General features: G+C 43.9%; 1 protein-coding gene across 1 annotated transcript in view; it reads left to right on the top strand.

Moving 5' to 3' along the window:
• Enpp3 (ectonucleotide pyrophosphatase/phosphodiesterase 3) overlaps positions 1 to 15546 on the top strand; it is a 68448-nt gene that overhangs the window by 33934 nt on the left and 18968 nt on the right. Inside the window, exons 12-18 of the mRNA XM_060373143.1 lie at positions 2292 to 2400; positions 3739 to 3867; positions 4195 to 4226; positions 6531 to 6658; positions 10175 to 10241; positions 11183 to 11270; positions 14813 to 14991. Coding sequence (XP_060229126.1) covers positions 2292 to 2400; positions 3739 to 3867; positions 4195 to 4226; positions 6531 to 6658; positions 10175 to 10241; positions 11183 to 11270; positions 14813 to 14991 — 732 coding nt within the window. The remainder of the gene's footprint in view (positions 1 to 2291; positions 2401 to 3738; positions 3868 to 4194; positions 4227 to 6530; positions 6659 to 10174; positions 10242 to 11182; positions 11271 to 14812; positions 14992 to 15546) is intronic.

Below are 15546 nucleotides of genomic sequence, written 5' to 3'. Positions count from 1 at the left end.
CTTCTCCTCTTCCTTCTTCTCCTCCTCCTGCTCCCTTCTCAGGTTTCGCTCTTTCCATCCTTCCCTTCTTCCATTGTCTTCCCAGAGTCATACTGTGTAATTCCAGCTGTCATCCATCTCTCAGTCCACCTTGCCGCTCTCCTGAGTGCTGATTGATTGTCAGGACTGCTTAGTGAGGAAGATGAAAACACGCAGGGCTAACCTTCTTTATAGTAAGAGTCACCTGCTGCTCAGTATCCGGTAGGGAATCCTTACATCTTCAGGAGGATGAGAAGCGGGGGGAACACGTTGTTCCGAAGAGAAAAGTAGAAATAGACTGGCTTCAATTTTAACCATGCTCACCCCCCCCACACACACAGGCCAGAATTTTAGAGTCTGGTGTAGAGTGAAAATACGGAGGTCGGTTACCCATGAAAGGATGGTGACCCTTTGGGAAAGCATTGGAGCTTCCAGCCAGCTGGATACTCTGCAGTTCTGAATTCAGTTTTGTAGGGGAAAAAATTTGTTGATCCAAAGCACAATCACTCATTTTGGTCTTACCGGTTAACCCCTTAAACCAGGACTTCACGTACTGTTCCCACAGTGTGCATTGTGAAAGTGACTCCTCACGATTCTATGCAAAGCAGGATTTCCATTTTCTTTTCTCCCCCTGTGTTGGGGACCCACTGCCCTATGTATGTCTGCGGTGCAAAAGAGAAGCTGAGCTCTACCATCCAAACCATAGCTATAAACACACTATCCTTTTTCATCAGCCTTATTCCCAAAGCTGACCGAGTATACGTTCCTAAAAGATGCCAAGGTTGGTTAGCAGATGTGTGATGAGTTGGGGAGTGTTGTTCTCACCCTGCAGGAGCTCATGCAGACCTTCCGGTGAGAAGGATTCATGCACGAGTGGTTTCAGGAGCGTGGGAAGTCCAGCATTTCAGGTGCTGGGAGAGGACAGGGTGAACTGTCTCCTGGTGCATTTGGGAGGGTGGAATGGTGAAGGGGAAGGGGACACTAGATTATAAACACCATGAGACTAAGGGTCAGGTGAGCATCTTGGAGCTGGGGAAGGATTAGCATAAGACGGATCATGGGTTGGAATATGTTCTCTTTGTCTCTTAGTAACTATGGACCCAGGAGAGCCCTAGACTTTTCGAGAGGATATTCTAGCAGCACGAGCTGCACCTGTGAGTGTTTTCTGTGAGGGCTGCATGTGACATGCTCACTGATGTCTTTAGCCCTGATTTGTAAAATTATATCTCTAACAAAGAAAACAAACAATAGTTGTAGCAATAGTATGAGAGATAAAATATATTTCCCTAATCCACTACTATGATAGTTCTCTTTTCACTAAAAAAAAAAGAAAGAAAAATTACAACTTTATTAACTTTAGGTAAGTTCAATGTATAATACTCATAAATAAAGAAAAATTATGAAACACAAAGACTCTAAACCCTAATTCACCTCTCAGAGACAAGCATTGTGTTAGTTTCCTGTTCATCTGTTTTTACCTTAGAAAGGATACTTACATATAAAACCAGGGTTATGTAATACAAATGGCTGAACTTACAATTTTATTTTCTTTCGTTAGTATTTAACATGATATTGTGAACATTTTGTTCTCTGTAAAAATGTTTTACGGGCAGGGAGCTTGCCCAGCATGTTTGTGGCTATGAACTTGGGCTCCAGCAACAACAATACACACACACAATCACACAGACACACACGGAAACACACAGAGACACACAGACACCCACATAGACACACGCACTGTAAAAACTAGTCTATGCTTCTTAAAATGTATGCATAACTTATACCTTCTAGAATTAAGATTGCCAGTCAGTAACACGATGGGTTTCTTTGCCTGTAATATTCACATAGAAATAGAATTACGTGGTTGTGGAATATGCTTCTTTTTAACAGTCTGGCTGCCACACGAGCTTTCAGGGTGCGTGCAACTCTGTGGCTGTTTTAGAAGTGCCCAGACCCATGCCTCCACCACCAGGCTGTCTTGTGAAAACATCTACAGTTGAATGGTTGTGTGGGTGTTCAGTGTTCTTTCATATGTTATGACCCTTTAGTCAGACTCTCTTTGAACGTAGTTCAACTTCTGTTGTTATTTACAGACATTGAGAGTATTTGTTTTTGGTAACTGTGGTGACATGGGTGCCGCCTCTGCTGCTGGCTTTCAGGCCAACTATTTTAGAGAAGAAAATGTGTTTGACTTTTTTTTTCCTTGATTGGGTAATTATTTAGTTAACCCGAAATAATTTAAAATGACAATTTTAACTCTGATTTCTTTTTAGGTGATTAAAGCCTTGCAGTTAGTCGATGATGCCTTTGGAATGCTGATGGAGGGTCTGAAGCAGAGGGGTTTACACAACTGTGTCAATATAATCCTTCTGGCTGATCACGGTATGGTGCTTTTAAATTTTATTTTAATTGTATTGTGTTGATTATATTTTATACCTCCAAAGACAATACATAAATGAAAGTGATATTTTAAAGTCTGAATTCCCAGATGTAGCTGTTGCTAGAGAAGCAAAGAATGGATCTTGTTGGTAAAGCACGAGAGAAAGGGGTCTAAAGTTTCCACCTTAATAGTTCTGCATATCTGTCCCTGTGCTTTATTTTCTGGGAAGGAGAGTTTCATAGTTACTAGTAGTTCAGAGGACTGTGGTCCAGTTGTCACTCAGTCTATGAAGTGCTTCAGGCTGCTGTCCAGCCATGGTTTCTTTGCAGCAGTTGGCTATGCTCTAATGACTGCTGCACTTTACTGTATGGGGCATGTCTCACCATCTCCTTAACCTATAAGAATAGGTGTGTCATCAAGAATCATGACTGTTGTCTACGAAAGGCCTATCTCCTCTCGATCCCCAGCTCAAGGTGAACTCTTCAGTTTGCTTGTGTTAAGTAGTAAAGGAAGACAAATCCTGCTTCTTGAAGGCCATGCACTCACATCATTAAACCTAGCTCTTTGACCTCTCCCCCACCCCCGAGGGAGGAGCAGCCTAGCTAGGCCACAGAGGAGGACATTGCAGCCAGTCCTGAAGATACCTGATAAGCTAGGGTCAGATGGAAGGGGAGGAGGACCTCCCCTATCAGTGGACTTAAGAGAGGGGCAGGGAGGAGATGAGAGAGGGAAGGTGGGATTGGGAGGGACCAAGGGAGGGGGCAACAGCTGGAATACAAAGTAAATAAACTGTAATTAATATAAAAAATAAAAATTTAATTATCAATGAAAAAAAAAAAACCTCCTCCTGGCTTCAGTGATTTCCACTGTAATGTGGGTTTAAAGCATCTAAGATGGTTTCCTATATCTTTGTCTGCTGCGTTGGGACCACAGGAAGAACTATTCACATGTATTTTATTAAAGGAAGATGTTAAATTTAAACTTTTAAAAGAGTTAATTAACAAAAACTTGTTCTAAGGAACATGGGACTTACAAGAATTTCAAATGCTCCTTCACGAGAAAACACTTTTCAGTACTTTAACTCATCTGTATTAAATGAATGACCTCTTCATTTTTCCAACTACGTCTCAACTAGTAAACAAGGTTCTTCTCATCCACTGCTTTAATTTTCAAGCTCTGCCATTTACAGAATGATAATAATTGAATAAATTGTACAAATTCTCAGTTTATCTGAGTTTGAGATTTGTAACATAAGACATCTTCTATTTGACATTACCAAAGACAGACAATTGTGACCATTTACGCCCGTCCACTGAGGCTTTTATTTCACTCAAATTCAGGGATGGACCAGACCTACTGTGACAAAGTGGAGTACATGACAGACTATTTTCCTAAAATTAACTTCTATATGTACCAAGGACCTGCCCCCCGAATCAGGGCTTCTAACATACCGGAGGACTTCTTCACCTGTAAGTAGGAAGGAAACAGAGGGGACCCACTGAGGGCGTAAGCATGGCTACCACATCTGAGAGCGTCTGAGACTGTAGACTCCTGGGTGGCTTCTTGGAGAAACCACACAGAAGCCCAATAGAAACCCACTTTCCCACGCTGTTGGATCAAAACTACACCATACTCCAGTCTTTAATCTCAAAGTAATTCCTTGACTTCAATCATTTTTATCTAATTCTTCAGGGCCACAGCTATCAGTAAAGAAATGTGTGGGTCAAATAATGTGTGCATTTTTTTTTTGGTAGTGATTTAAGTGTAATGTGATTTGTTCTTTTGTCTTGATACAGTCAATTCCGAAGAAATTGTCAGGAACCTCAGTGTAAGTCCATTTTATACAATTTAAAATTTTTTAAATTTATTAACATATTACTGTTGTATTTAAAATACAGTGGCAGATATATTCCTATTGTATGGAATTCATTAGCTTATTATCGCTAGGAATGACACGAAATTGTTGTAACTACGTCTGGCAAGCAGTCAGAAAAAAAACCAACAACTGGAAGATGGAGTGTCAACTATTGAGGATAAAGAAACACGGAATTAGTAGTGGGTACCCGGAACCTACTGATGAACAAGCTCGCCCCCTACCGGTGTACCTGTGAACTGCATGTGCTTTGCTCACACGTTTGAGCTTGGAGGGGGCGAGGGAGTGCTTGCACTTCAGAGTTTCATCTTGTCTCTTTATGTCCACGCACTGTTCTCTCTTGTCCGTCATTTAACGACTGTACGCAGGTGAAGTTCGTCTAGGCCGGAGGAGCTCACCTCTAATATCCGAGCGGCGCAAAGCGTTGAGGAAGGCAGGCTTTGAAATCCCTTTAGGTGCCTTGGCTGTGCAGGCCGGGGTGCAGTTGGCGATGGAGAAGCACAACCTGGGAGAAACTGGGCTGAGGTTCCCTGGGGTGGGAGAGCTCTACCAGGCTGGGCTGGAACCGCCAGCGCTTGCTCATGCTGACCAGAGCCGGTTTAACCTTAAATCTCCCGTCTTTGCACCAGATTCTCAATCACAAAGAATAAACAACTGCTCCCTTGGAAGGGGCGTGGCAAGCCCGGTGTTCTCAGGAGCTACCCCAGTCGCACGCGGGGGAAGCCTTGTGAACAGTGTAATAGGTCCACCTGCTGATTGCAGAGGCCTGTTCCGTTCTCTTGTGGGAAGGTGTGCTCAGCAGCGCCCTGCGCCTGCCAGGAAGTGATGGAAGTACTGAGCAGAAAGTGCGAAGTCTGGAAAAGATGCCAAAATAAGCAAACAAACCAACCAAACAAACAAACAAACAAATGGCGAAGGTGCACAACGGATACTTCCTTTCCTCTTTCATTCTCCCACTGCCTTAATTTCTTTTAAATTTGTTTCTGTGCCATGTCTCATAGTTACTCATTTTCCTTCTGTAAATTGCCTACGCAACACAAGCTTGCTAATAAGGATGGGTTTAAAATATATGAGAACAAGAAGGAGAAGGATTTTTATTTTCTCATAGTCTTATATGTTTATTTTTCCCATTTTATTTCTCATCGAGCTTATGAAAGTTCCTTTGTAATTCTGTTCCTCATTTCTTCATCTTTATTTTGCATGATAGACACTAGTGTGATTTTTCATTTTTAAGGTTTTAAAATAGTAATTATTGAATAAAATTTTTATAAAATTTTACTAACTTGTGATAAATCGATAAACTTTTCACAAATAGAAGAGTATGCTTACTTTCAAAAGCTGTGAAAGTGATTTGAAAGATAAAGAAATAGTTACTTAAAAGGTAAGATGAGTCAGTTCTGATCAGATTTTTTGTGTAATTAAACTGATTTGCATATCTATGCCCATATCTACTAACATATATAATTTATCCTCAAAGTTAAAGTTTGCACTATAAATCCACACATACTTCATTTTCTGTCAAAGAAAAAAAAAATCCAAAACAACAAACAACAAACAAAAACGGGAGGAGAAATGTGTGGTGGCTTAAGATAAATTCCCTAGAATACAAATTTAAGGAAAACACCGAACACTTAGTCAGAATGTAAATTTCAACATACTGATGGCTGTAATGAGAAATATAATTACTATATTTGGCCATGTGGATACTAGAGCAATTTTACTAGTTAGCTAATCTTAAAGCCACTTGTTTAATTTTTTTTATTTATTTTTAATTTACGTGCCTGTTTTCCTGAGTGAGTTTACGTGCTCATTGCTTGCAGGGTCCTGAGGAAGCCGAGAGGGTGTGGGATCCCCTGGAACTGGGAGGTTCTGAGCCACCGCGGGGTTGCTGAGAACTGAACCAGGGCTTCCGCTGGCATAGCGGAAGTTCTCTTCACTGCTGAGCCGTCCTTGCTCCTGCCCAAGTCTGCTTCCTTCTAAAACTTGCTTACGCACTAGCCTTAGGTTGAATTTTTATTTATCTAGTTAGGTTTTGTTGCTTGTTTTTCGAGACAAGGTTTCTCTGTATAGAACTTGGCTGTCCTGGAACTCACCGTGAAGATCAGGCTGGCCTTGAACTCAGAGATCCTTCCGTCTCTGCCTCCCTGGAGTGCTGGGATTACACGCATGCACCACCTCACCCTTGCTAAGTTGAAAATTTGAAAGTTGCTCTGCGTATTTGATGTGTCATGGGAGAAATGCTTATTCTTTTTTTTTCAGTGCCGAAAACCCGATCAACATTTCAAACCCTATTTGACTCCTGATTTGCCAAAACGACTGCACTATGCCAAAAATGTCAGAATCGACAAAGCTCAGCTCCTGGTGGATCGGCAATGGCTGGCTATGAGGTCTGTGTCTGCTCATATATGCTCCCTGTGTATATGAAAACTTGGACTGTGTGCTTGTTTTGCTTCCGCTCCTGCCAGGGGCACACTTCTCTGTCCACTGACATTTCCTTGGCCTTTTCATTCCAACCCAGGGCTTTTCTGTCACCATTTTTTTTAGATGCTTTCTGTTAATATCTTCATTTTCATAATACAGATCAAAAGGTGGTAGAAGGTTGAGAGTTGTTTCCACTGCTCCAGAGGCATGCGTAGCAAGCACATTTCTACCTCTTAAAAGACAGATAAAAGTGAAGGCTTTGTCATCATTCAGACTGAGGGTGACAGTTAGCTGGTTCTTGAAGATCATTGGTGTTTTGACTATATGTCTGTGTGAGGATGTCAGATCCTCTGGACCAGGGGTTATAGACAGTTGTGAGCTGCCGTGTGCCGTGTGGGTGCTGGGAATTGAACTGGGGTCCTCTGGAAGGGCAGCCAGTGCTCTTAATCACAGAGCCATCTCTCCAGCCCAGGATGGGCAGGGTTTCCACTAATTGGTGGTGGCACTTACCTTGTGTTTAGCTGGGTAAGTCATGCTGGTCACTGAGCATTTGTAAAGTAGAAAGGCTGTCAGGGAAGATAAAACCACCCTGACTCCTCCTCCATCCTATCCACGACCACCTGGGCCCAACAACCCTGGGCAATGCTTGCTTGTGTGGCCAGGCATTTGGAACACAGACACAGTTTTTATAACGACTCAGTGGGAGAGACTGAGTGAATGCTCCAGAGAACAAATATGGTTCCGTTTTCTCATCACCTGCTTGATTCTGATTCTTGGGTTGGTTTGGTTTTTTTGAGGCAGAGGCTTACTGTGTCCCAGCTGGCCTCCACTCAGTGCAGAGACGAGGCTGGCCTCAAATTCATGCAGGCAGCTGCCTCGGTCTCCTGAGTCCTGGAGTTAAAAGTGTATACCACTACACCCATCCTGATTATGATTTTTTAAATATCATTTTAGTATTTTTTTTCTACCTGCATGAGTGAATATAAACAGAATCAGTGTCATTCTGTATTTTTTTGTCCTAATGGGTATCATTGCAGTGAAATGTTGAGGGGAAGAGGTAAATGGCTGGGAGAAAAGTGGTGGAAATACACATTCAACAAAGAAAGAGAAGATGAAAGAGGATGGGGTGTTGATCTCAATACGTGTGCATAGGAAGAAAGAGAAATGCACAGCTTGACCAGACCGTACACAGTTCCTCAATTTGTCACTAGATGGCACTAGTCTCTCCTTGAGAATGGGTTTCTTAGCCCTTTGTTTCTTCAGCTTTAGAGAAGCACATTCTGTAAAATATTTCCTGAAAATATGAGAACCAAATTAAGCTACTACTATGAAAATAAGATGTTATGAATTCAATGTGTATATCTAAATGGAGGCACAGTCTTCAAATGTTTGCTGTTTGAAGCCAGAGAGACGTTAGGAGGCCCTTGGTATGGAAAGATCTAGGTGGGCCCAGAATACCCCTAGGCACCATGTGCTGAAGTGCACCAGCACCACCCTGTGCGTTCAAGGCTCAGCTGCCCACGCAGCTGCTTATGGGACTCAAAAAGAACTCAATCTTTTCCCTATCAAGCCTTTTTTCCTTTGTAGAGTAACTATTGGCAACTCTGTGTGTGTGAGTGTGTGTTTAGTGCATTTGTGCGTGTGGGTGAACAGGTCCTGGTAGTGGAGGCCAGAGAGCATCTTTCCACTAGCACTGTCTAACTTATGTTTTGAAGCAGGCCCTCTCACTGAACTTGGAGCCCACCGGTTGTTTAGACTGGCTGGCCAGAAGGATCTGAAAATCTGCGGGTTTCCCCAACCCTGAGTGCAGCGCTAAGACTAAGGTTACAACTGTGTCCAATCATGCCAGGCTTCTGGAGATCTAACCTCAGCTCCCCGTGCTTGTATGGCAAACACTTTACCAATGAAGCCATCTCCCCGTCCCGGAAAAATTAGTGTTTGTCTTAGTTAGGGTTTCTATTGCTGTGAAGAGACACCACGGCCAGGGCACCTCTTAGAAAGAGCTGGCTTGCAGTACAGAGGTTTAGTCATGGCGGCTTGCAGGCAGACACGGTGCTGGGGAAGGAGCTGAGAGTCCCACATCTGGATCTGCAGGCGGCAGAAGGAAACTGTGACCAGCTAAGCCTGGCCTGAGCTCCTGAGACCTTAAAGGCCACCCTGCTAGTGACACTGTATGTGTGCGATGCCTTCAGAGCCCGAAAGAGGGCATCAGATACCCTGGGACTGGAGTTCCGTGGCTAGCCATAGTTTGGGAGCTGGATTTGAACCCAGGTCCTCTTTAACCTCTTTAACAACCTGTCCAGTCACCAGAGTAAGCTTTCTAAACCGCTAGATTACTTCTTTGTGTCCAGCATCACACACAGACCCTCTTTCTCTCCCTCTCCTTCCTCTTCATTCCCCTTACCCCACACTGTGTGTGTGCCCCATGTGGGGCACAGAGAGAGGAATCAGGTGACAGAAACCTTCCAAGGGCATTTTTTGGAAATTAAAATTTTCTTCGCTTCAGAGACCAAATTTAGACCAGTTTAATAATGTTTTAAGGAAACCTAAGTTAATTTATCACCATTTTTGTCTAACTGTGCATACAATTAATAGCACTAACTAACTTCAAATGTTAAAATATAAAAAGTTGACAAGAGACAAATTAATTAAATTCGAAGAGTCATTTTAACTAACAGAATAACTGCTTACGGGAGGAGATACGGGAGAGTCAGAAATAAACACTGACTTTACAGAATATATGGTTTTCTTACCCTGCTATTAGCAACTCCTCCCAAGTATTCCTTGCTCAGGGTTTCATATTATTCCCCTAGGCATCTCCACTGCAGAGCAGGAATTCAATATTTCCCTAAGTTTCAGAAGTTTATATCTAAATTACTGAATTCTCTGTCATATTGATTTTAGTGTACAAAAGTGAGTTTGAAGGTGAAATTTTACAATTTTTTAAAATATGTTTTGTTTGTGTCTGTGTGTGAGTGAACACGTGGCTATGCGTGTGGGTACATATGCCATGGTGGGTGTGCATGTGGAAGTATATAGGAGAGTTTTCATGAGTTAGTGATTGGCCAGAGTTCAGTCAGGCTTGGTGGCAAGCGCCTTCATCTGTTGAGCCGTCTCCACCCGCCCTGAGGGCGAAGCCTTTGAATCTGCGCCTACTATTATTCTTCCTTTGTCAACATCCTAGAGCCAACAATCTTTGAATTATTTTTGTAAAAGGTAGAATTCTCATTCTCTCTGGCCTACTGTTCTCTTTATTTTGGTGAATTTGAGGATGAAAATATACCTATTTTTTTTGTCAGAAAAGTTTCTTCGAAAACATAAGCTGTATACGTATCTGTTAGAACTTGACCTAGAACAACACCTCATCAGCGCACAGACCAGTGTGTAACAATGTCACCTTTTTCAGTGTGTAACAATGTCACCTTTTCCAGTGTGCAACAATGTTACATTTTCCAGTGTATAACAATGTCACCTTTTCACAGGAGGAACACGGGTTCAGGCTGCGGTGGAGGCACGCACGGCTACAACAACGAATTCAAGAGCATGGAGGTAACTTCCTGCAGCTTTTACACAGAAACAAGCCAGCAGTGAGATAAGAAATAACTAACACAGCAGACATATGCGGTTTGGATAGTGGATGAAGTGCTGTGGGGCACAGAGAAAAAACAGTAAGGAGGTACTGGGGAGGGCTGGGGGTAGGTGCTTTTGAGGGTGCTATGCAACTTTAGCTAGTATGAAAGGGTTGGAGATCCCAAATCTTTTGACCTCAACTCATTTGAGCCAGACATTTGAAGATGCAACAATTACATTTTCCAACATTAAGCAAACGATGAGTGTGCCATACGGAAGAAACAACCAATTCAGAGGCCCCAGTTTAGGGTTCATCATTTCTTGGCGACAAGGGCGACTTGGCAAACCCCCAGAAGGTGTCTGACCATTGCTGCTGCTGATTTGGAAAGAGAAAGCAAGAAAATAGCCGGGTATACATGTCTGAAGTGCATATTAAATGTGTAGCAGGAGGCGTGACCAGCAGTTGAATAGATGTTCAATAGTTCAATTAGGTGCCAGAGAAAGAGAGGAGTTAGGCATTTGTGCCAGTGTTTAAACTATGCTGATGCTCAAAGCGTCAGCATGTCCCCTCACGCCTTACCTCCTTTGAGCGGTGATATGCAAGAAATATGAAGAGCGCATAGTGTCTTATGATGGATTTGTATGTGTATTCTCTAGATGTCTTGGAATTATGTCGATAGAGCTTTCCCATCCCTGCTTGCTGCCTCCTAAGCGGATGTATGTGAGAGGATCCCAGTTGAGTGGGGCTGATGCAGGTCACAGGTGGAAACTGCTTTTAAAAACATTTCTCGTCCCTAAAAGAAATTCTTAAAGAGGCCTAAGGAACAAATAGAGGGCTGTCCAAGAAAGGAAATGGGTGTCTCGTCCTACGCTTTGCAAGTTAGAAGCCACCAAGTAACAATATAACCCTTGTCACGTAGGCAATTTTTTTGGCACATGGACCCAGCTTTAAAGGGAAGACTGTTATCGAACCGTTTGAAAACATTGAAGTGTATAATCTCCTGTGCGGTGAGTATGCTCACGGTAGCCCACAAGAAAGGCGCAGAGCCTGCAATTGACAGCTCATTTGAAAGTGGGGATAAATTGGAGGGTAGGTGCCCTGTATTAAGAAGCTGGGAAGCAGAAAGAGAAGAAAAAAAGTGTTACTCAGTTTTCCAGGTACATGAGTGACTTTTTTTTTTTTGTTTTGTTTTGCTCATATTGATAAGTCTTGTGTCTTAGGAAACCAAGATTTAAAAAAAAATCACTATATGAGAATTTCATAAAATTTAGAAAAATAAAATAACCATTTGAATTTTTGAAAAGATAAACACACCTAGGTTCAAGGACATATCTCGGTCAGTACATTTGCTCGCCGCGCAAGCGTGGAGCCCTGAGTTCGGATCTTTAGCAGCTACGGTAAAGCCTCTCAGCCTGGTCGCTGAGTCAAGCAGATTCCGGGGCTCACGGGCCAGCCAGTCTGGCCTCATCAAGAAACCCTGCCTCAAAAAATAAAGTTGGGAGAGGCTGAAGAAGAAACCTGATTTCAGTTTCTGGTCTTCACATGCACACACGCATGTGCACCTACATACACCTGTGCATGGGCACAGAGGTGCATGCACAGGTGCACACACAAATACACACATACAGACATACACACACAAACTCAGCCAAAAGGTGTTTTTATAGAATTACAAAGGAGTTGGAATTACAGGGAGTCATTAAGTCTTATTTAGATAGACACTCATTATTACACTAAGTCTTGAAACTGCACAGAACTAAGTGTTTCAGGGACCAACTATAAGCTGCATGCTTGTCTTAGTCTACCATAGCGACGGGCCATTAGCTTAGACAATCCAAGGAGGAAGCTGCTATTCCACGGTCAGGTGGACATGGGAAGACTATAATGTTTCTCAATCTTTTCTCAATCTTGTCATAACTGAATGCAACTTTGGAGAAAAAAAAAGTCCCTATTTGGAAACAAGGTGGGGTAGGATGGCTTAGCAGGCGGAGGTGATGGCTGAGTTCAGTTCTGGAACATACTTGACGCAAGGAGAGAACTGATTCCCATGAGTCATCCTCTGATCCTCACATGCATGCTGCGGCATCATGCTCCCCCATCAAAATACATACATACACACATACACACATACACACACATACATAAATATACATACACGCATATACACATACATGCACACATACACATACATACATGCATGCATGCATGCACACATACATATGGAAATACATAATGTAGTAAAACCTTAAAAACCATTTGTTACAGTCTTAACAACTTAGATTCTTGGTTCCCGTCGCTGGGCTTGTCGGGACTGGCCTTGCTGACATGTTTAGAAGGAACCGGATGGGACTCAGGAGGCCTTAGGTGGTCGGCTGTCCCAGGAGTCTAAGGTTCGTAGTACAGGGTGCTCCACAGAAAAGCCACGATGAAGAAGTTAGAGGAAGGAAGCATGTTCATTTCATCCGGCCTCCCCAAAGGCAGAGAAGACTCCGTCTCCAACTCCACCTGTATCTCGGGGACTGCAGAGCGCAGAGAGCTTTTGGGAGCGGAGAGACGGGTGGAAGGAGTCCGTGTGCTGGGCATGAGTGAACTTTGTTTCTCTGCTGTCATCAGTCGCCGCCTGCTGGCGAGGGTTCCTTCGCTCTACCTGGATGGGAATCCTGGGCGGGCAGGAAGGAGTTTTGCAAGCGCTGGCTTCCCGCAGCGCCTGTTTCTGCCAGAGGTTGGTGAACAGCCGCAGGGAACTCAAAGCAGCAGCTAGTGGCGCCCCCTGGTGTTTCAGTCCTCACATCACACGTCGGGTATCAGGCCTCTTGGCCCCTGACAGCAGGGGCGCTATAGCTCTCGGCCAGTCTTTTGAGGCCCTTGCTTGTGAGACTTGACGGCCCTTTTGGGACTCTTGAAGTGGCCAGGGCCCACTCGTTTTCTCCTCTGGCTCCACACAGCCGTCCATCTTTCTTCAGTATTGCCTGTCCACTTTCTCACGGTGTGCGTCCTTTTCACTTTCCACTGCCCTCACTTACTTTTGACCAGCGTGCTTCTTCAGCTTGGTTGGTGCCTGGCTACCCTGGGTGGCTGTTTCTTCCAGGACCGTTTGAGGCATCTGGAGAGCTTGCTCAGCCACGGCCACAGCCTCCAGCTGTCGAGCCATCCTGCCTTGGAGCTTTCCCATTCTAGTTTGTGGACAGCTCACGTCCATTCATTGCCTCTGGAATTTCCCTGTGCTCCTCCTTTGTCTCTGTGGCTGCTTTCTTTGCGCTAAGAGCTCAATCTGCAGTGCTGACAATAGACGGAAAAGACCATTCATGCGAGACAAGCCTTTTCAATGGGTCCGAGGCAGGAGAATACCTCCCAGCCCACTCACGGAGTGGCCTGCAGCCACTCCGTGGACCAATGGCACACACAGCCACTTGCTTGGGTCAGTCACACATTTGCCTTTTTAACACCAATGACAATTTTTGCGACTTGGTGCCTCTCACCATTTGTGGCCCCAGTCCCAAAATTCTCCCTGTTAGGCATCGAGGGAAGTGGCACCTCTCTGACCCAGGTGGGGGTGGCTGCAGGATCGACTACAGTTCATGGTCATGTGTGACAACAGCAAGTCCATGAGGACGTATTTGAAACAGCCCTGGCTGCGGCTCCGCCTTCAGGAGCTAAGGAAATCAGCTACGGTCTTTGGCGTCCACAGGAAGGGCATCTGTGGAGTGTTTGAGATGGCTGCCGTTGGCATAAAAGCAGTCTTGCTGGCTGTTGGACTGAGTCCTTTTGCTCACAAAAACCCATCCTTAGAGAATCTTTATGTAATTACATAAATAGGCCAGACTCAGAGTTTAAATTAACGTCAAGAAATGCATTTTATTAATGGAATAGCTTTTACAAAAGTTTGTTTTTCATATGTGTGCCTACATGAGCACTTGTGTACCATGTGTGAGGACATACCTGCAGAGACCAGAGGGTGTTGGGTCTCCTGGAACTGGATCACAGGCAGCTAGGAGCAGCCACGTGGGTGCTAGAAATTAAACTAGGGTCTTCCGCAAGGGCACCAAGTGCTTCTAACCACTGAGCAATCTCTCCAGCCCCCAAAACATACTTTTTGTCAAGCATGGTGGTGCATGCCTCTAATCCCAGTTCTAAGGAGACAGAGGCAGGTTAGTCTCTGTAGCTCCAGGCCAGCCTAGCCTATATAACCAGTTCCAAGCCAGCCAGGGCTACGTAGCGAGATCCTGTCTCAGCATCAACAACAAAGAAGGTAGCTTTTAATACCTAACACTCACAGTGTGCTTACGGGGCAAAGCGATCATTTAAGCAATGAAGCTTCTCTCCAGAGATATACAGGTTCATCATGAGGACTGTCTCAGCATAGACAGACGAGAGGCCAGAGAACGGGGGATCAAAGGCAGTAAGCTAAGTCACATCTGAAAAGCGTACCTACACTGCAGCAGAATTTATAACTGATTTTAAGCTGTGGGTGGCTTTGTCCCACACATCCTACAAATGAGTTTTTGCCTTCCATTTCCATGCTACTTTGAACTTATTATTTTTTTAACAGATCTGCTACGCATTCAACCAGCACCAAACAACGGTACTCACGGTAGTCTCAATCATCTGCTGAAGGTGCCCTTTTATGAGCCATCGCATGCAAGAGAGTTGTCAGCATCTTCCAGCTGTGGCTTTACCACTTCCTCGCCTGCAGACACACTGGGCTGCGCATGCCCCGAGTTAAAGCCTGTGAGTAACTTCACGTCTTTGCAAGAACGTAAAGGGTATGCGTTCTGGCTTGGATGCTTACTGAGTAGATGTTTGTGTTTTCTCTGAACTTCATCTGGAACTGAGAAATTATCATGCATACACTCTACAGCTAAGTATGTGTATGCTCAGCTCTCCTTAACCACTCACAATAGTGATCTTGGCACTCCGAGCTCCCTTTGAAAACATTTTCTTACAGTTAAAAATCACGATGATGAAGATCCTTTCCCAGTCTGTAGGCTGTCATTTTGTTCTGACGACAGTGTCCTGTGCCTTTCAGAAGCTTTTCAGTTTCGTGAGGTCCTGTTTATTGATTGTTGATCTTAGAGCCTGTGCTGCTGATGCTCTGTTCAGGGTGCTTTCTCCTGGGTCAATGAGTTCTAGGCTCTTCACCACTTTTTCTTCTAACAGATTTAGTGTGTCTGGTTTTATGTTGAGGTCTTTGATCCACTTGGACTTTACTTTTGTGCAGGGTAATAAGTATGGATCTAATTGCATTTTTCTACATGTAGACATCTAGTTAGACCACCATTTGTT

This window comes from Meriones unguiculatus, chromosome 20, assembly GCF_030254825.1.
Source record: "Meriones unguiculatus strain TT.TT164.6M chromosome 20, Bangor_MerUng_6.1, whole genome shotgun sequence".
NCBI classification, from domain to species: Eukaryota; Metazoa; Chordata; class Mammalia; order Rodentia; family Muridae; genus Meriones; species Meriones unguiculatus.
The sequence above is the reverse complement of the archived record's forward strand: the minus strand, read 5'-3'. Positions and strand labels throughout refer to the sequence as shown.